The 21030-nt window shown below is 42.0% G+C and overlaps 2 protein-coding genes across 2 annotated transcripts in view; both read left to right on the forward strand.

The window, feature by feature from the left end:
- Positions 1-526: 526 nt before the first annotated feature.
- ero1a (endoplasmic reticulum oxidoreductase 1 alpha) lies at positions 527-11058 on the forward strand (the record flags this gene model as incomplete). The annotated part of the gene is made up of 14 exons (XM_071537825.1): positions 527-646; positions 1680-1763; positions 1852-1893; positions 2696-2772; positions 3381-3454; positions 4227-4347; positions 4572-4633; positions 4732-4758; positions 5486-5578; positions 6478-6724; positions 7533-7602; positions 8891-8977; positions 9798-9934; positions 10415-11058. Coding segments are annotated over 14 exons (1302 nt in total), but the record flags the coding sequence as incomplete, so codon positions are not given.
- Positions 11059-12145: 1087 nt separating this feature from the next.
- pacsin3 (protein kinase C and casein kinase substrate in neurons 3) overlaps positions 12146-21030 on the forward strand; it is a 34283-nt gene continuing 25398 nt past the window's right edge. The window contains exon 1 of the mRNA XM_071537821.1: positions 12146-12486. The gene's annotated coding sequence lies outside the window, so the exon portion shown is untranslated. The remainder of the gene's footprint in view (positions 12487-21030) is intronic.

Genomic DNA, 21030 nt, shown 5'->3' on the forward strand with positions numbered 1-21030 from the left:
GAGCCAATGCCATCGCTAGAAAGATTTGTGTCTAAACATAACTCTGCCAGACTTTGTCACTGAACTTTTATTTATTACATCGTATCGTGGTTGTATTGAATCCTGAACCCCATATCGCGTATCGAATCGTATCGTGAGATAAGCAGATCGTCCCGTCTCTACTTGTTGTTGCCCTCAACATGATAATATTCTGAATCTGCTTGATGGTTTCTGAATGTTGCTGAGCCAGCAGTGTCCACTGTGGCTTTAATATGATACTGTCCTTGTGTCTGGACTGTGGAGTGGACTTTCAAAACACTAGTGTAATATTTCAGCCCTGTGTGTATTTATATCTTTATCTTAATTACTGTTACATACTGTAGTCTTGCTCTATTTCTGTTCTGGTGAGTCTGGGTGTTACTGTTACTGAGCCAGCAGTGGAAGTCTTCCGACTGCTAATGTTTTTATTCACCACACCTCCTGGCTTTACAAATATTAGCCAATCAACTTCCATGCTGAAGGTGAAGTTGTGTTTGGTCTGACTCAGCTCTCAGGAAACCTGGATGACTGTGCCTGTGATGTGGAAACCATCGACGCCTTCAACAACGACCAGCTTCACCCCAAACTTCAACGTCTGCTGGAGTCCGACTACTTCAGATTTTACAAGGTAACTTATACACACACACACACACACACACACACACACACACACACACACACACACACACACTAACAGTCCTCTCCCCAGCCAATGATATGTACTGAGACCAGAGGTGGAAAGCAACTAAGTCCATTTACTCAAGTACTTTACTTAAGTACAATTTTGAAGTACTGGCACTTTACTTGAGTATTTCCATTTTGTGAGACTTTCTACTTTCCTCCACTACATTTCAGAGGGAAATATTGTCCTTTTTACTCCACTATTTATCTGAATATTTTACATGCAAAACATACGATAAGCTCATAAAATATGTTGCATTGTTAGAGTTTAAACTCCCCAACATTATATGGAACAGTTAGACCGACAACATTAAAATACTTCTTACAGGTTAATGCTTCAATAATAATACTCTGAGAATGAGGACTTTTACTTTTTTACTTTCCTTAAGTACATTTATGCTGCTAATACTTCTATACTTTTACTAAAGTAAATTTTTGAATGCAAAACTTTTACTTTTAATGAAGTATTTTTCCATTACGGTATTGCTACTTTTACTTAACATTAGAAAAGTTTTTTCCAAACTGCACGACAGTGTCATATCCATATTCCGTATCTGCTTGTTCCAACGCTTCATTGAAGCTACAGCACGCCTGGCTGCACCATTACAACAAATGGAAAAAAAATCTAGATGTTTCTGCACCATTTTATACACCTGACCTGACCCTGTAATTCAGAATGACACATTTGGTATCTTCGGAAACCTTGGGATCTGGACTAGAATTTAAAATCAGGGTGTGTAGGTTTGAACAAAGCTTGTCTGAGAAACGTGTTTATAATTTATAAATGATCTCGCATGAGGGACCTTAAGGTAGAAGTGGTTTTTAAGTGCATTTTTACTGCTAATACTTTATTAATGCTACTGTAAAACTTTGAATGCAGGACTTTTACTTTTACTAGAGTATTTTTCCATTACGGTACTGCTACTTTTACTTCAGTAAAGGATTTGAGTAGTTTTTTCCATCGCCTCCCTCTGGCTCAGGTGAACCTGGACAAGCCGTGTCCGTTCTGGGTGGACAGCGGCCGGTGCGGTCTGAGACTCTGCGCGGTGAAGCCCTGCTCTCCTGTGAGTTCCTCAGCACATCCGCCTGCTGTAAGCGAACCAAACGCTCATTCACTTCAGCTGTCAAAACTCTGTCTGCTCCGTTCCACAGAGCGACGTGCCGGAGGGAATCCGATCCTCCAGCCACAACAAGGTGAGCCAGGACAGCAGACCTGAAGTGGAGTCAGACTCGAGTCAGACTCGGGTCACAATATTGATTGCTGAAGACTTGAATTGATGCATGAAGAGAAGACTTGAGACTTGACTTGACTTGGGTTCTGGTAACTTGGGACTTGACTCTGACTTGTACTTTGATGACTTGAAAAGCATGTGTGTGTGTGTGTGTGTGTGTTCTACTGTGAAGCCGAGCATGTTCAGTCTGTGTAGTGAGGATTCAGAAGTGTTCTCTAATATTACAGCTAACACCCCTGATGCTGTTGTTGTCAATGAAAATCTTAGAGAGGTGTTCGTTCTAGAGGTCGGCTGTACTTTTGACTACAGCCTAGAGGAAGCCTTTCTAACCAAGATGCTGAAATATCAACAGCTGGAGCAGACCATTTCACAGCTAGGCTACAAGTGTAAACTTTTAGTTTTCATATTTGGCAGCCTGGGTCATGTGCACAAGCTAGTTGTGAGGGGCTCCAGATGGCTGGTCTCCCTAAGAGAAGGGCCAAGCAGTTAGCGAGGTATTTTTCAGTATCTGCTATCACTGGTAGCCGCTCAATATGGAGGAGGCATTGCTTTTTATACCCATGAAGTGGATCCTGTCTGTTATCTTTCGACCTCATCTTTCGGCCACTGTTTTCATCCTGTGTGTATGGCAACAATGTGGTTGCCAATTAGGCACTTATGTAACCGACTGACTCAACATCTGACTGCATTAATAGCGTTTATGTCCTTTGTATGCTTGTATTTATGTGGACATAAATAAATATTTCATCTGTGTGTGTGTACAGTATTCAGCAGAAGCAAACAAGCCGCTGAGTGAGTGTGAGAAAGCGGAGCGTCTTGGAGCTGTAGATGTCTCTCTCAGGTTTGTTTGGATTCACACAATCATCCTATTGGATCGGGCATTCAAGGCACAATATCACTGCTGCTGAATGAAAACCTTGTTAAATTATTTTTTTAAGAATTAAGGTAAGCAACCATATTTTCAGATTAATCTCTGTGCATTTTTGAAGTTGTCAATCTGAAGAGTGGGCAGGTGGAGATTCAGGAGTCTGGAACCAGGCTAACCAGGTGGAGAAACACTGGAAAATGCAGAGTAGAGGCTGATAGAGACTGACAGGCTTCTCACTGATGGTCTCGTTTGTTTATGGTAGTTATACTACTGTCTAAAAAATAATGTGGTGATGATTTATTGATGGTGAAATGCTACATGCAGCACCTTTAAGAGATGTTGCGGTTGCAGCTCAATCCAGGTTTGTGTCAGTTGAAGCAGAAAGTAAATTGGGTTATAAATTTAACAGAGGAATAGAGCTCATTCTGAACCATTTGTGAATAGAAAGCATCCTGTGTCACAAGTATTTATACATTGACAGTTTGAGTCTCCTGCGTGACCCTTGACCTCTGGACATACATGCTGAGGTTCAGTCAAAAGGTCAAAGCTGAACCAACTGACTGCTCTTTTGTCTTTTCCAGTGAGGAGACCAGAGAGGCTCTGCAGGACTGGAACAAACACGATGATGAGGCAGAGCGCTTCTGCGTGGCTGATGGTAGTATTCAATCAATTGATCAATCAATCAATCAATCAATCAGTCAGTCAGTCAGTCAGTCAGTCAGTCAGTCAGTCAACCTGTAACTACAGATTTTATTCAAAACATGATTTTCCAAGCACAGCATAGTAATGTAGCTACCAAAGTGCAAATGAACAAACTAACTAGAATACCAGAAAAAAAAAATGGATTACCCAAACTCAGTAATATATTCTATATTACTTTCAATTACTTTCAGATTACTTTACTTAGATTGCCATATTTGATGTATGAGAAAAAGTGAAAAATTACAAACTTCACAAAATTTATTTCAGGTTTGCATACATACACCAATTTTCTTCTGTGCCAAATGTTATAAAGATGTAGAACAACTGTAATAAAAAGTACCTGTAATCAGAATCAATTTTTTTGGTTGGGGTAATATGATGGAATACAATTACTTTACTAAACCCTGCACTACTTTTGTGGATGTGCTGCCATCTGATGGTTAAAAGCGTGTTATTACAATTGCCATCTGCTATTGGCTGATCTTTTGTGCCAGGTGGTGACATAGCTCGCTTTTAACCATTAGATGGCAGCAAACCCACAGAAATGGTCTAAGGTTTATTTATTACTCTTTGAAATAACGCAAAACCATTGCAAATATTCTGTTACTCCCCAACCCTGGTGGAATATTATCACATCACAGGACTATGGATCAAACTCATCAGACTAAAGATGTTGTGACCTGTGACTGGCTGTCTGAGCTTTGACCCACATGTTGCTGTTCCAGATGAAGAGTCTCCAGACTCCCAGTATGTGGACCTGCTGCTGAACCCAGAGCGTTACACCGGCTACAAGGGGCCAGAAGCCTGGCAGATCTGGAACAGCATCTATGAGGAAAACTGCTTCAAGTAAATGATCATAGAATTTACACCACAGAATTGGATGACAGCACATTTTTCATCAAATGTCTTGAAGGAGAAATCCACCCTAAAACACTTTAACACTATTTTAAAAAAAAAAAGAGGTATTGGTGATGTTCCTTGAATTCCTGGGTCCATTTGTTGTATTTTTCTTATTTATAAAAAAAAAATCCTGAACCTTGCCTTTAAACACTTTGTCTTTCCTCCCACAGACCTTATACTGTTAAGCGACCGCTAAATCCTACCGCCTTCCACGGCAGTACAGGAAGCGAAGGTGAGCGGCCTTTTACTGTTACGTTGCACCATGATTCACTGCATTTAATTTGTGAATTCACTGTGTATATCTGATGAGAGCACTGCTTTTATTTTCAGCGAGGACCTTCTACAGCTGGCTGGAAGGTAAGCAGGTGTTGCTGAACATCCTGTAGGTGATTGAGAGAGAGAGAATAAAGGAGATACTGTCCCGGAGCCTGCAATAAGCGATATCAGACCTTCTAACCGATCCTGAACCTAATGTGTGCTATGTGGAGATTTCATTGAGACATAATGATAAGCCCAATATCCACACAGCAGCCAGCTGTGTTGCTGTTTTCACCTCTTTTCTAAAGCTTGTTGTCAAATTCCGCTCCTGAACGAAGCTCCTCCCGATTCAGCCAGTAGCTTTTCAGATTTAAAAAATTAGCTTGGCTTCTCCTCCCTCGCTGTTAAAAGCGGTTCTCACCCCTCCCATTCCTGAAAAATAAACTAGTAAAATAGTTAAACTAGTAAACTTGTCTTCACTTGTCATTGTGGGACATGTAACCTACAGCAGGAGAAAAATCTGTCAGAGTGAGACTGGTAACCGGTGAGACTTCTCCGTAGGTATGGTTAGCTTAGCTGTTAGCCTTTATGCATGATGCTTTGCTATGTTTGTCCTTAGTAGGCCTCCGTAGTGCAGTAGCTTTGCTGTGTGTTATTTACAAATGTGTTGTGGTTTCTGTCGCCCTCTAGTGGTCAGACGATTTTGCTTTTTGTCGCTTTAACAAGCCAGACCGATAAGCCAACAGACAGAGAGCGTCACTGCAAACACTGTTTTGTGTTGTTCTTCACTTTCAGTATTGCTAACTCTCTCTCTCTCCCGGTTCAGGTCAGTGTGTGGAGAAGAGGGCTTTCTACCGGCTTGTCTCCGGCCTCCACGCCAGCATCAACATCCACCTGAGTGCCAGATACCTCTTGGATGGTGAGACACAAACACCTTCACATTCATTTATTCAGTCCCTCTCTCTCTTTCTTATAAGTGAATCTTGTTTTGTTTTTTTTGCTTGAATGAAGAATCAGATTTTTCTTAGTTAACTATAGGTCGTATTGGAGATTTCTTGCTAGTAAAGAAATCACTATCCAAAAGTGTAAAAACTTGGATCTCCAATCAAGGGAAAAAAACAAGGCAGCGGTCAGACAGAAATTGATGAAACAGATTAAGTTTGTTTATGGATCCGTCACTCTCCGTTCTTTGTCTGCCTGGAATGTAAAATGAGGGCGAGACATTTTTGAAAGAAGGCGGTGGATAATCTGTAAACACAGAAACATGGATCTCAACAAGCGCAACTATTGCCATTCTCGTATAGCTACGCTTGCTAGCCAACTAATATATCAGTATCAGGATTCACAATTTGAACATTGTGTTTCTATACAACCAACCTGGAAGAACAATCACTGCACCAATATTATACCAGGCCAGACTAGATCTGTCTTTGTAAACTAGCAGGCTGCTGTTCATACGAAGTTCTGGAAGCTGCGTATGAGTCAAATTAGTTGCTCTTCCATTTTGAAAATCGAGAGAAAAGGTGACTTCCACCTTCATTGTCATAGGTTAGTGAACAGTAACAGATAATTACGTATACTGCAGTCTGGAAAAAGTTCGAATTGTTTCAACTTTTTCTGTACGCAAAAAATACAGACAATGCTGCATAAATTAGACAGACAGCAGCACTCTGTTCTGTCCATCATCCGTCAATGTAACAGCCCCATGAAGAATACACTGGCTCCTCAAGGCATGGCGTCTGCCGGTACAAAAGTAATTAAAGAGTCTGGACGCTGATGAAGACCAGATCTCCTCTTCTCCTCTCCTGTTTCCTTCAGACAACTGGTTTCAGAGGAAGTGGGGTCACAACGTGTCGGAGTTCCAGCAGCGTTTCGACTCGGAGCTGACGGGCGGCGAGGGGCCCAAGAGGCTCCGCAGCCTCTACTTCCTGTACCTGATCGAGCTGCGAGCGCTGGCCAAAGCTCTGCCGTTCTTCCAGCAGCCGTCCGTCCAGCTGTACACCGGCCAGCCGGACCAGGACCGGAGACACAAACACCTGCTGCTGGACATCCTGCAGCTGGCCAGGTCAGACCAGAGAGCAGAGTACTGAATTCATCATTTCAGTTTAGTTAGTTTGTTTTTGTTCTTTTTCAGTGTGGGTTTTGGTAGTTTTAGTTTAGTTTTTTTTTTATTTTTTATTTTTTATTTTTTTTTTACAAATGTTTAATTTTCATGGAGTTTCAGTTGTAGTTTTAGTATTTTTGGTTGTGGTCATATTTTTTAAAGGTATCATGATATGATTTACATTAATTTTTCAATACGTCCTCAACTAACTAAACCTGGTCCCACTTGGTTTCCTGCTGCATCAGCAGACTCAACAGCGATCTGAATTCAAAGCATTTAGCTCCAAATAATCCCAAACAGACTCTGCCGTTTTCTCCCAACTATTTTTAACATAAGTTATGTCAGCAGCGATAGCGATGCTGCACTTCTGGCGATGGGAGCTGGACAAATCGGTCTACAAGATAGCGCCATCTTATGGTGTAGTTAGTATTCAGTAAAAATAGCCAAAAAAGTAGACAAGATCATTTTAGTTTTTTCATAGTCTCATTTTTATTTTTACTTCAGTTTAAAACAATGTTTTTGTCTTAGGTTTAGTTTAATGTACTATAATAACCTTTATTCATAACATATAAACTATATTAGAAACGAAACAGTTGAAGTATTAGTGTTGACAACAACCTCCAGACTTATTCTAAGCAGGTTACAGAAATAAAGGCTAATATACTATTTAAATTTCTTAATTTCTTAGTAGCCAGTAGTGCGGTTGCTATTACTAACGTGTGACATATCGTCATTTTTTAATGATTCCTCTCTTTCTCAACACTTGCAGCTCTTTCCCTCTGCACTTTGATGAGGCTTCTCTGTTTGCTGGGGATGAAAAGGAGGCAGCCAAGCTCAAGGTCTGCAACCATTTGACCTACTGTAATGGACAGGTTTATAACTTATTTTTAAAGGAGAATACCACTCAATTTAAGAATCACATTCCTATAAGCAAGTACATTTCTAAACATGGGCAGTGGCTTTGTGGACACATTAGATGTTTGTTTGAGCTTATAGCACCTAAATGAGGTTCATGTTATTCCTGTTTTATACAGTTCTCGATGAGAAAATGCACATATATTATCAACTTGGATATTATCTAGAGTTCAACCGATATGGGTTTTTTAAGGCTGATATTTTTGGATTGAAACTACCAATAGACGTAATTTTGTGTTGACATTTTTATGCCAAAAAAATACAAGGAAATACAATGCAGTGTTCCCCCTAAAATGATATTCTTTGCAGAGTGTAGAAGCCTCTGAAACAGCATTTAGACAACCATATAACACTAAAACTCTCCATTAAAACCCATACTACATACAAAGCTAAAATCCTATACTCGATTCTGTTACATTGGCAGTGGGCAACACTGACTGGCTGATATCCAATTTTTATTGAAAGGCCAATATCTGCCCAAGTATTGTCATAGTCCTTTTTCCATCTTTGTTGATTCCTTCTCATTGGAGCTTTAAAGACATGGTGCAGGATGAACTCTCTGCTCTCATTTATGGTTGTGGAGGACAGTTTGGATGTTCACTAATTTTAACTAAACTGCTCTATGTCACAGGGAAAATGTATTTGATTACTGAAATTTCAATGATATTCCCCTAAAAGGGGACAAGAGAAAGATGTGTTAAAGGAATAGTTCATCCCAAAATGGGGTGAACTGGCCCCATGTTAGTCAAAACAGCTCATGCAGCATAAGTATTTTGTAGTCAAATGATTGCACTGTGGGTCCAAAAGTCCAATATTTACCTCATTATCTCCTATATTTCCCTCACTGACAATAATTTGGACGAGCTGTTTGGAGAAATTTTATGGACATTTCATGCTTTTTTGGAGTTGTAAAAAGATGACCCTGTTAACTTCAATAGATGGAGCTACAGGGGCGAACTGCTGTGTGTTTGGTTTTTGTATGAACTTCAGTGGAGTTTTGACTGTAATAGAGATGAGTAGATAGTGACTGAATTTTCATTCTCGGGGTGAGTTATTCCTTTAACAAGGAGGGATGACTGTTAAAAAAATGGGAAAGTCAGAAATGAAACCCTGATCTTTCACAGTATCACCTTGATATTGTCTGGACACAAGTTGTCTGTATTATTTTGAAAATGACAATGTGTGTATTCTGCTGTGTGGTGTCGACCTCAGGAGGACATCAGGCTGTCCTTCCTCAACATCTCCAGGATCATGGACTGTGTGGGCTGCTTCAAATGTCGGCTGTGGGGGAAACTACAGGTGAGTCAGGAGGACTCATGCACTGGATTGGCTCTTACCAAACCATTCTCTAACACTCACCATTGTGGCACAGTGTGTGATCCATGATGCTACTCTTTAAAGGATATGGCGATTTTGTTCCTATATAAAATTTGTCTCTTCCATCCCTGTAGTTCTTGGACTAGATCACTCTGCCAGGAACCGCCTTTCACCCCACAGCGGTCTGTGCTGCGGCAGAGAAAAATTGTTCTGTGATTTCCTGATTAGTGAAAGTCATAATGTCGTAATGGAGGAACTGTGTCATGTTTCTCAACTCCCCATGGAGCCACAAACGGCTTTTTTGGAGATATTTTGGCAAACAGTTTGGACTCATTGTTACCAGCAAGAGGCAGCGGAGCTGTTTCAACTGACAGCTGACTCTGGAGAAAATATTGTCTGTGGGTCCAAGAACTACAGGGATGGAAGAGACTCATTATATATAGGTCCAAATTCACTGAACTCATCCTTTAATGCAAAATTTCTGTTACCCAAAGAATAGTTCTGCCAACAACGAGGGACTTTTTGCTTTCCCCATGGAGATCATCAAAATCTTATCAAATGTAATCCAATAGTTGTATTACAGTATTTATAAATATACAATGGCACGGACAACCAGAATGTTCCTGTTCAGTATGGGAATTTGTTTGTTCTGTGGGTGGAGGGTGAATGAAGCTTTGATGGCAAACCAGGATATGTATGCTCTTTTCTTAATCATTGAATTGTGTTTTGTTTGTTGTTTTAATCTCTCTCTCTCTCTCTCTCTCTCTCTCTCTCTCGCTCTCTGTGTCTCTCGCCCTTTCAGACCCAGGGATTAGGCACAGCCCTAAAGGTTTTGTTTTCAGAGCGACAGATTGAGGCTCTGCCCAGATCTAGCGTCCGACAGCCCGCTTTCCAGCTGAGCCGCCAGGAGATCGTCTCCCTCCTCAATGCCTTTGGAAGGTATGAGAGCCCGTCCCATTATAATATCATTACAACAATATGTACCATCTGCCAAATGTTTGGTTTTTCAGTGCAAGTTAGGGCGCTGACTTTTCTGCTCTCTAGCATTTGAGTTTCAAAGATAATAGAGAAAAAAGATACAAAGGGTTTCATTTCCTCCACATGCTATGTATACATTTTAGAAAGTTTTTTCTACCTGAAATTGATTTGTAAATATTTCAATAACACAGATGATTATATTCTTCAAAATGTGTCTATTTTGTGAGCAAATGTAATAAGATGAATCATAACTTTAATAGTGGCCCATAGTGTGTCATTTTAGAACAAAACTCGTCATATGTCTGTTACCATTCTAGGATACATCTCTAAGTCAGAGTGACATTCCTGATGTCTGCTACAGTTTTGCAAGTGCTGTTCTGTATATAACATATGTGCACGCATCCCTAGGAATAAAAAATCTCTTCTTGAAATGTCCTTCAGGATTTCCACGAGCATCAGGGAGCTACAGAACTTCAGATCGCTGCTGGTGGAGGAGCGGTGACGGCATCAAGCCTGGCTTCACCGTCTTCACTGCTGCCAGGGTCCGTCTGCACACGTCCAGCCTGGACATTTGTGGCCACTGCCAGCCTCCGTCTGACCATCCAAACTGAAAATTTCCTCTGGACTGCCACGCAAAGTTAAGGCTGCCAAAAGTTCCTGTTTTTCAGGAACCCATAAAAGCCTGTTTTCATGGAGCAAAATGAAATGTGCACATTTGACAAATGTAATACTTATCATTATTTTAGCTTTTCTCCAAGTGCCTGTCATTGTTGATATGGCTCAGAGTATTCTGTAATGCAAAACCTTAATAATCCCAACTATGAGGAGAGGCTGGACAGTGTGAGCTACTGTTGTACTGCCACTGTTTCTCAATACTTTTTTATTTAGGAATTCAGAAAATGTCTGTGCTTTCTGTGAAGAGCTTGCTTTAACCAATGAAATCATTTCAAATAATTGTCTTGAACTGACTAAAGGTCTCCAACCAGACCTGCAGTGTGTTATTATGCTGCTGTCCTAATGATGGCGCTGTTTCCAAACCAAACTGATCTTCATGCTTTGTCTGATCTACTCATCAACACAAATAAATACAAATGTTTTTGCTTTGGAAAGACTTAAAATTTTATATTAACAAGAAACATAGGCAGTGAATTGCAGTAAAGTGTTGTGGATTGAAAATACTTTTTATTATTTAGACTAATGGGCTGAAAAATCAGTCTATCAATCTCTCCAGACTTTTCAGCCTGTATGAGCTGTTAGTTTTCAGAAGCAAGACCCATCATTCTGTGTGACTGAGATAGATTGTGTGTGTGTGTGAGAAAACTATCAGCAGGGCTGGGTTGGCCTAATGCTGCCTTCAAGTGCTGCTCGTAAATAATAACACCTGGGCCCTGTAACAACAGTAATAATTTTGTGGCTGCTGTTTAATTTTAGAAAGAAATATATACATATATATAATATATTGGTAACAAAGGAAAATGATTTGAGTTGGCAATATTTGACGTTCCATTGTAGAAAAGACAGAGATCAATTTCTCCACCCACAGCACCAGGAAATAGACCAGAATACAATGCAGTGCAGTGTTTTGAGTAGGGGTGCGACTCACTTTTTATAAACTGGAAAAACTCGCTCTCTTGCTGTCCTTATTGCTGTCAGCATAATTCTTGCTCTCTCCACCTACATATAAATACAAGCTCACGCCCCTTCTCTGGGGGGTTATTGAAAGGCATTCTGGGAAATGTAGGAAATCACTAACTGAAGTAGAAGTAGATGATGCAAAACTGAATTACAACACATAATTCATCATAAGAGAACTGCTGGAATGCATCGAACATCGCAGATTGATTATATATATATAAAACTGTGCATGAGTATCATTTTCCTCTGTGGTTTATCAGCACTCAACCTGTAGCGACGTTTTTTCCCGACAGCACTTGAATGCAGCATAAAGCCGTGCTGGCGGTTGGCTCCAGACAGTGAAGGGTTAAGGTCTGTAATAGGATGAATGGATATTGTGGCGAGCAGCATCTGATTACAGAGACCTCAACACAACGACGCCAGCAGCATCGGAGGGGGAAACACTTCAGCTCCAGCCGAAACTGTTTATTTTACACAAGAAGTGAACGCTGCACTTTTTCCCATTTAATATAGGCTCAGGACTACATCTGTTTTTTTTTGGGAGGACGCAAAAAAAAACAAAAAAACCCCAAAACAATCAACCGATGATCATGTGCTGGTGAATTTCTAGAAGAAGAGAGGCTTGGAGTCGGATCATCTCATTGTAATGGCTGAGGGGGGCCGACGGCTGACTGCGAAGTAAACTTCCAAAGGCAAAATGTCCCAGCCTGCTCGGGAGTAAAAGGGGGGGGACTGACCGCGTTCATTTCACCGGGATAACACCCAATCAATCACCCAGCTATCGGCTGTGCAGCTGGGGGGGGGAACACAGGCGAGCGGCGGCAGAAGAAGGGTTTGGTTTGTTCCTGCAGGTCGGAGCAAAGCGACAGGAGCTGCAGGTAAATGATTTGAACAGCAACGAGCAGATGGAAGTGAAGCGGCCACATGTTGACACACTGTGTGCTTGTATTGCTGTTATACTGTGTAAAGCTGGGAATACATGTGACGCCTATATAACCAGGGATGGAGTGGAAGGTAAACCCACCTATACTCTGTTCACTCCCCCGTTTTAATAGCGAGAATAAAGTTCACCCATACTTCTAGGCCGACCGAAATATGACTTAAAGAGGTTAATTATAGTTTACATCAAAGTTGCTAGTATCAGTCTGCTGTAAGTCATATGAAGATATAGTTTTGTAAGGGAAAAGCAGAAATTCATGCTTTTCCTGTAAGTGAAGTTGATTTTGGGGGGGGGATTTTATTTTATTTTCCACTGTATCACCGTATACAATCTATTATTATTTCCCAAACTTTGTGAAACTTAAGGAAAAAAATCATGTATATCTTTGGCAATACACGGAACTTGGCTGAGAGGCTTTCCATGCCAGAGCGTTGACAGCCATGCACAGCTACATACTGCATAGGGGCTACTAGTAGGCTATTTAATGAGAGCAAGGGTTCCCAAAGTCCTTGAGAGGGTTAAAGGGAGTCCCCAGTATTTTCTCCAATAATTTCTGAAAATCTATCCCATGAGAAAATATATGAATTGGGCTATTCTGGTCACAGTTTCAGTCCCAACTGTTGCAACATTCTCCAAATTCTCCACGAAGTCATATCTAATTGCAAAAAATCTTCTCAGAAGTGGTTCCCCTGGGATGAGATTCCTATCAACTGGTGGTCCATGGGTTAATGGGAATCGATATGGAGGGTCCTTGGAGTGAAAAAGTTTGGGAACCCCTGGCTTAGAGTATTATTATAGCAGGACCCATGGGGGTGGGGCAGGGAGGCCGAACCCGCCCCCAGTCCCGGACTCCAACCCCCTGCCAAGCCAAGTGGAATTTCATGGAAACGTGAAATATGTCAACGCAGAACGTCAACTCCCACCCAGTGTGTCAGCTCTCCCCCAGTCGGCCTACTTATCCAGTGTTGGTGATATCGAAACTTTAGAGATCAGCGTCTGAAGCCACTCAGAACGGCCAAAAACAGAAACTAGAGAAAGCAGGCTATCTTAGGACACCAAACTTATTCTTATACGCTGCAAAGAAGAGAAGTTTGATGGTGCCCACTTCACTTTGTCTTGTGTTATGCTTCCATGGCTTCTAGTGGCACCACAGCTTAACCCAGTTTCTAAAAAGAGTAGAAACCATTTGAAAAGGTCCCTCATTTGTTTCTGTCAGAATTTGCCACATATCATGACAACATGTTATCTGACACCAAATTATCCGTTGATAATTTCCCAGCAGGTAAAGTGAGATTGCTAATTTCTGAGTTTCTGACATTTTGGGTTTTTTTCGACTACCTACAAGATGCAGCAACACAGCCAGTTGCATTCTGAGGAATATTAAAAGAGTTTGCAAAGTGCTTTACATAAAAATAAGGAACAGAACAAAAGGAATAAAAATAACACAAGGGTCCAAAGAATTAAAAGATAAAAAGAAATTTAAAAAGACACAAGGGATAGAAGGAACAAGACAAATTAAAATGAGCCATGTACATTAAATTCTGAGAAATGTAAGGGATCCCTTAAATCACCGTTAATATATATTTACACATGTTTTTTCTCTTTTTAATTACGATTTTTCTTTAGGTTATTTTCTGAAAGGACCACCTTCAACAGCCTAAAGCTGTATGTTATTAGACTAGATCAGTTTTGTGCTTGCATTTTCCAGAAAGCGAGGGTTCGGGTAGCGCTGTTGGAGGCAAATGTGAACACTCCAGGAAGTCGGTTTAGGGTTAATCTTTGGCAATCCTCGATGCGACGTGCAACAGATTGTGCCAAGTCAGGCTCCAGCCAGAGTCCCCTGTTCTGCAGAGCCTGGAGAGCTGGCATGGAGGCCGTCCTGGCCCAACATGGCCTCACTGATGTGGTTTAGAAATAAGAGCTTCTGGCTGGCTGGAAGCACAGCTGTCTATGGGAACAAGGCTGAGTTGTCCCTCTCTTCGGCTCAATCTCTCCTCCTCTGCACTCTGCCTCTCTGTAATCTTCTCTTATTTTGTTTTCTCTCCTCTCCTTGGATGTACCATTGTCAGTTTGACACAGGTGGAGCTGTAATCAGCAGGCATTACAGTATGGGAGAATACCATATGAAATGTGTTGATGTTCTGTTGTGGATGTGATTTGAAAAGGCCTATCTTTGTGCCTCAGTGGCAACAGCAGCGTTGATCTACACAGTGACAGCTGACCTTGCTTCAGTCCTCTCACTGCTGTCCAGTATCTAACCTCTGTCAAAAAGCAGCATGTATTTTTTCAGCGTGTGATGTGCATTACTAACCAACTGGATTCATAGCTGTATTCCCAGTAAAGAGGATGGGTTGGGGGCTCCTCAGCTCTGGGCTGTGAAGTGATCATGATTCAAAAGTGGAACTGGTACCAAACCGGCACAATGACCCAAGGGTCATATATTCAACTTGAATAGTAGATCAGTTAAATGCTGAAACTTGAAGGCACCCTGTTAGTTTCATAGTTTTGGCTAAAAAATGATAATTGTCTAAAAGCGCAAATCCCAGATCTGGATCACAACCAAAATCTAATCAAGGCCTGTCTGTCCACTAGGCTAAATTTCATGGAAATCTGTTCATAAATAGATATCCTGCTGACAGACAAACAAACTATCTAACAGGGGTGAATCCTTGTTGGTGGAGGTAATTAATTGATAACGACCACTTTAAATGTTGAAAATGCCATAGTACAAAAGGATTAATTGGATAATCACTGATGAACTCTTATTGAGTCTTGAAGTGCTGACATCCCTCTGACTCATCCTCTGTCCCCCTTCTCCCCCAGTCATTTCCCAGGCAGGTAATTTTAGAGGTGTGAGGTAACTCCTCTGACCTCCTCTTATAGGGGCCGCTGGTTTCCAGCCACCTCATTAGCCCTCCACTACAGGCTCCATGTGTGGCATTTCACTGTGACACCCAGAATGTGCCACCTTCCAGCACCTAGCCCTATAACAGGCAGCTGGTTGTGAACAGCCTGCCTGGTCCTGGGCTGCAGACCGAGCTACAGGGGAGCTAACCGCATGCTACTGCCTGGACCGCTTTCTAACAAGCCTCTCTCTGTTTTTCTCCATCCACACATCTATTTCTGAGGGATCTCTCTGTCTCGGTCTATCCCTCTCTCTCTCAGGCCCTCGGAGACATAGGCTGTCTTCCGTTTGGACATCTGTCCATCTGTTTTCGTCTCTGCTAAGGTAAGTCTCTGCTGTCACGCTGTCTAGGCTCTGCTCCTCAATAATGCCTGTCTGCTTTTGGTCTATGCTGGTCCTGTGTAGTATATAGTTACTGTGTTTTTTGGATGGCAGATTAACTGTGCACAGTCATGCTTGTTGTGCTTATAGTAGCATAACTAGTCCATACCCGGGGATGTGCGCGCCACAACTCTGCACAGACTCTGCCAAAAATGCGCATAAACTGCGTAAATTTAGGAAAATGTAAAAATCAGCTTCGTCAGTCCCTGCCTATGCCAATGCTCAATGCCCATGTGCAGTTTCAGATTGATTGGCCAACCCATTGAGGAGCAAAATGGATGCAGACAGACAGACAGAAGGACAGAGTTTTCCTCATTTTATAGTAGGATAACATTTCAAGGTAAACATACATGCTGTATTCAGAATTGAGTGTGTGACGGGATTGGTTTCTGTGTTTCGCACCTGGCATTTTTGTTTGCAATATCATCCACTACCAGCTACATGCTGATCCTTTAATACCTTGATTTTGTGAGTTCTCAGTCGATGGTGTGTGTGAGTTAAGCCTTGATATTGCTGGCTGTGAAGATGGGAAGGGACTACACTCTGCATCCTTTCAATCTTTCGCCTCAGCGTGTGTGTGTGCTAACGCGGAGTCTGTGATGACACTGGGGCCAGAAAAGCATTGAGAATCAAGTCCTGTTGGTGTTTCAGAGAAGCCCCACACACAGCCAAGCACTGGTATGGCATGGGCAGCAGCATGGAAACTGGGCTTAAATAAAACAGCTTGTGGGCATTTCCCAGGCAAATCCATGTAGGGGTTCATGGCGAAATGCTGAATGTTTCTTTTTTTTTTTTTTTTTAAATACCTCAGTTAGTATTTCAGGTGACACAGATACTTCTAACTTCAAAAACAACTAGTAAGCAAATGTCTTAAGAGGACTTCTAATAGTAATTCATAATGTGCTCAACTTTCACACTAGCAATCATTTTGCAGTTGTTGTAATTATCATTTTCTTTCAAATGGTGGATCTCTTATTTTGGAAAGAAAATAAAAAAAATGGCTAGTGAAGCCAGCCACATAGCAGCGCTGTGTGGTACAGCTGCTTCTCCAGCTCTGTTGTGTAGTTGGCTGTTGGCAGAGCAACAGTGGCTGTGGCTGGATTCAAAAAAGTAGCACAGAGTTTTCTCAGCACTCTCGTTCATAAATGCTTCAAGCCTGCGGGCCCTGATGTGTACCTACACACCCCTGCAAACCCAAGCTCTCCTGGAATGTAGCAAGTGAGCTAGCAGAGGAGCTTAATGCTGGTGGAGCTAGAAACATAACAGAGGCCTGTTTGCAGCGAAACTGTTGGCGTACATTAATCAGATTAATGACCGTGAGTTTTCTAGTGCAGCTTATGAGGTCTGGACCTGCCTCTCTATCCGTCCTCCCTCCTCATCCCTCCCTTCCCTGGTCTCGCCTCCCCCAGCCCTCCGCCCTCCCTGCCCTGACCCACTTCTGCATAAACCGACAACCAGAATCTCCCTCTGTCTCTCTATCTCTCTCGCTCGCTCTCTCTCTCCCTCCGCCCCCAACCCCCTTTATTTCTCTTCCCAGCCTGTAGTAGCCTAGATGCAGATCTCTCCAGATTGTTCTAGTGTTTGTGATTGATTCACTTAGCTGGTGTGTGTATGTGTGCACACACAATTCTACCTCATTTGCGTTGAAGCTCTGCAAATCAGCTCCACATGCCGATAAGTTGTGTTGTAGAAACCACATCAGAAGCTGCTTGTGTGTGTTTCTCAATGTGTTGCCATGTGCTGTCGGACCCCCTCCTCCCCGCTACCCCACTGCGTCTCTCTGGCTCATAAACCTTTGTTTCCCAGCTAGGGAGCAGATATCTGTGTCTGTTTCACATGCCTTCAACATGGAGAGATGGCGAGCGCCCGTCCCTCCCCAGTTCGTCTTCTCCTTCGCCTCCCTCGTTTCCACCGCTCATCCCAAGCTACTCCCTCTCATTCCTGACGTCTTTCAGTCGTCACGTCTCGTTCCTTCCATCCCGTTTGCCCTTTTTCAATGGCTCTGCTGTGTTCTGTCAGTCAGGCCTGACAGTTTACTGGCCTCCAGAAGGTTGTTCTGGATCAAGGGTCAGCTTTAGCCTTTGGATGTCTTCAGATGGTTAATGGACTAGATGGCTAAGGAGACCACAGACCAGATTCACATAAAATTTCTTAAGATAAAAATTAACTAAAATTAAGAAGTTCTTAATTGCGATTCCTCTATTTTCTTAAGGTCTTCTTGCCAATTTCTTAGGAGCTGCTCACGTTTTTGACATAAGATGTTTGTAACACTAGATCAGAATAACCGGCAGTGTGGAGGACCTCCTTGTCTTTCTCTCCAACTCATTGGACAGATATTTTCCAGATGTCCAGAGTCGATATTGTTTCACTATAACGTGATTAGGAAGGGCAAGAGGGTCCATCCTCTCCTTTATTGGCCTTTGTGGATGTTCCTCTCTATTCATAATCCAAAGTACTTCAATCTGAACCCCTCTTGGGTTCCCCCAATACATTTTAGGGGGCTTGTCTAGATTTCCACTGTGAATTAAAGAGACCCTGGCAGATGGTAGTGATTTCCATAAATGTCTTTTTTGGAAAGGCTGCTACGAAGTTGTGCTGGCATTTTTTGGAAAATGTTACTAACAATTTTCAGGACTGTTGACCTATAGTAAACATGAGACTGTTTTGTGAAGTCTGCAAATTTACCACCACACTATGAAATGTTTCACACTGAGAAAGACTGTATGCTACTAAGCATCAGTAATATTATTAGCCTGTAGTCAAACGTGTAAAACAGTGATCTATGTATCTGCACTGGCTAAACTCTTGCTTCTGGAAAAAGATGGATTTTTAGAATAGAAAATGTATGGGAATTCTTTTTGGGAAGTCTTTCTTTTGGAATGTACCTACACAGATTTTTTTTGTTTATGTTTTAAATCCAAGACAAAGTTATGATTTATAACAAAATGATCCTTATGCCAAACTCAGCAAAGCAGATTACAATTACTTTTCATAATTCTGAAATCAACAATTTAGCAGGGAAGTTAGCTAGCTTAGCTGCTAGCTACGAGGCTATATTCTGGTAACTAGCTATAGTGGGACAAATGTCTTACCTTAAATTTCAAACCTGTATCCCTCTGGATTCTTGAGATCCATACTTTTCTAATACGTTTTTCAGTGGGGAATCTGTGACATGATAACATTTAGTCTGATTCCCAATGTTTATGATGTGCCAGTACAACAGTAGAACATAGCTTGGCTGCTCTTCCGGGTAGAGTTTCCTACCCTGAGTGTGGCATAAGATCAAAATGGCCGCCATGGCAGTAAGGTCCAGTGTTTTATCATATTTGTTTTATAGAATCTAAGTCAAAGAACATTTTTAGAAATGAGGGCCCATGGAACCTGTCAGCAGAGCCCTCTCTCTGCAGGGCCTCAGATCATCTCTCGCTCCTGGAAATTTCCCAATCTCGGATCCAAATCTCTGATCACACTCTCTTGGTCCTACATCACATATAACCCCCCTCCACCCCATCCCCCTCTCTTCTCTCTCTCTAACCACTGACCCTACTGTCTTCCCCAGCTCCAGCAGGTCCCTGTCCTCCAGGGTGGCCTGAGGTCCTGGGTGGTGGTGGTAGTGGTGGTGGGGGGGTGGGGTGGGGGGTTAAACTGAGGGAACTGAACTCAAGTTCGTGGTCAGTGACCGAGGGAATGTAAACATCCTCTGAGGACACACACACACACACACACACACACACACACACACACACACACACACACACACACACACACACACACACACACACACACACAAACTCTCACACACACAAGGCCACTGGGGTGGGAGGGATCTGTCAATCTGGATGGGCGTTGCATGGCCGCTCCACACACACTCAGCATGTTTTTTCCCCAAACCAAGGACAGTACTCTGACTTTGACTGAACACTGTTTATAGTGATGTTTTTATCCCTTCCACACATGTTTTTGGTATGAATATGGACATATCAAATTATTGAGGACCTTATCTCCTTATCTCACGTGTCCGTTTTGAAATTTCCTGGGTGGGAAACTCGGAAGACTAGCTATGTCCTACTGTTGTGTACCAATAAGATACACATCATGTACACGTTGGGAATCAGACAAACATTTCACAGATTCCCTACTAAAAATTGTATTAAAATGAATGAAAGGATTAAGGTAATGCATTTTGTCCACTATAGCTACCAGAATCTAGCCTGGGTAGCTAGTAGCTAACTACGCTAGCTTCCCTGCTAAATTCAAGTAGTCGTTGTAGTTGTTGTTCTTAACATTACTAGCTAATTACAACTGTTAGGTCTGTCTGAAGTCCTCACTTGATGCCACTTTTATATATACAGTATATGCCAATCTTGCGGGTAGTTTCCGAGTGCGATGTGAATTCAAAATGGCCGCTGTGGGAATAAGGTCAGTTTTTTTCCTGCGGTCAGTTGGCCTCACTGTGTATTCACATCTTTCCATTACTGGATCTATCTAGCTCGCGCCTCCTCTGTGTCTATGATGACATGATGTATAGTATGTCATTACATTATGGCAGTTTATAAAATGTTAATGCATTGTGTTGATATTCATATTATAGTGATGGTTTGTGAAAAACACTTAGGAGCAGTGTGCACAGAAAGACGTTAATTCCTTTCAAAGTCTGGTGAATAATTCAGTAACTCTGAATCATTTGTGATGCCCTATTCTGTATGCTGGTTCTGTAACTACAGTACTACAGTACTACAGTATTACAGCACTACAGTACAGCAGTGTGCAGCTCAGCATGTAGCCTACTCCAGGGCAGTGACCCAGTCCACAGGCTAATGAGGTCTGGCTGCTGGTCTGTCTGTCTGCTGGACGGTAGGGTCTAATCCCTCTACTGCTGCCTGCTAAGGCTGTAGTCACTCTGTCTAACACACACACTCTCACACTCTCACACACACACACACACACACACACACACACACACACACACACACAGAGTCACTCTTGGGACCCCCTCACAGTGATCTTCCTTGCTAGTAAACAGATGTTGAGTGCTGTGTGTCTGGTAATGGAACCATTATGGCTCTATTAGATTAAATGTAGAGAACAAGGTGCCAGATTCGACAAAAGTGTTCTTTTAGGAAGTTCTTTAGAAGGCTTGTGAGTGTAATTCCTCAGTATTTAAGATTATTTAAGATTAGTGTCATTTCTTACACA

The sequence above is a fragment of the Centroberyx affinis genome, unplaced genomic scaffold (genome assembly GCF_046629955.1).
Source record: "Centroberyx affinis isolate AG114_WGS23_722 - 3 ecotype Tasmania unplaced genomic scaffold, CSIRO-AGI_Caff_v1 ptg003130l_1, whole genome shotgun sequence".
NCBI classification, from domain to species: Eukaryota; Metazoa; Chordata; class Actinopteri; order Beryciformes; family Berycidae; genus Centroberyx; species Centroberyx affinis.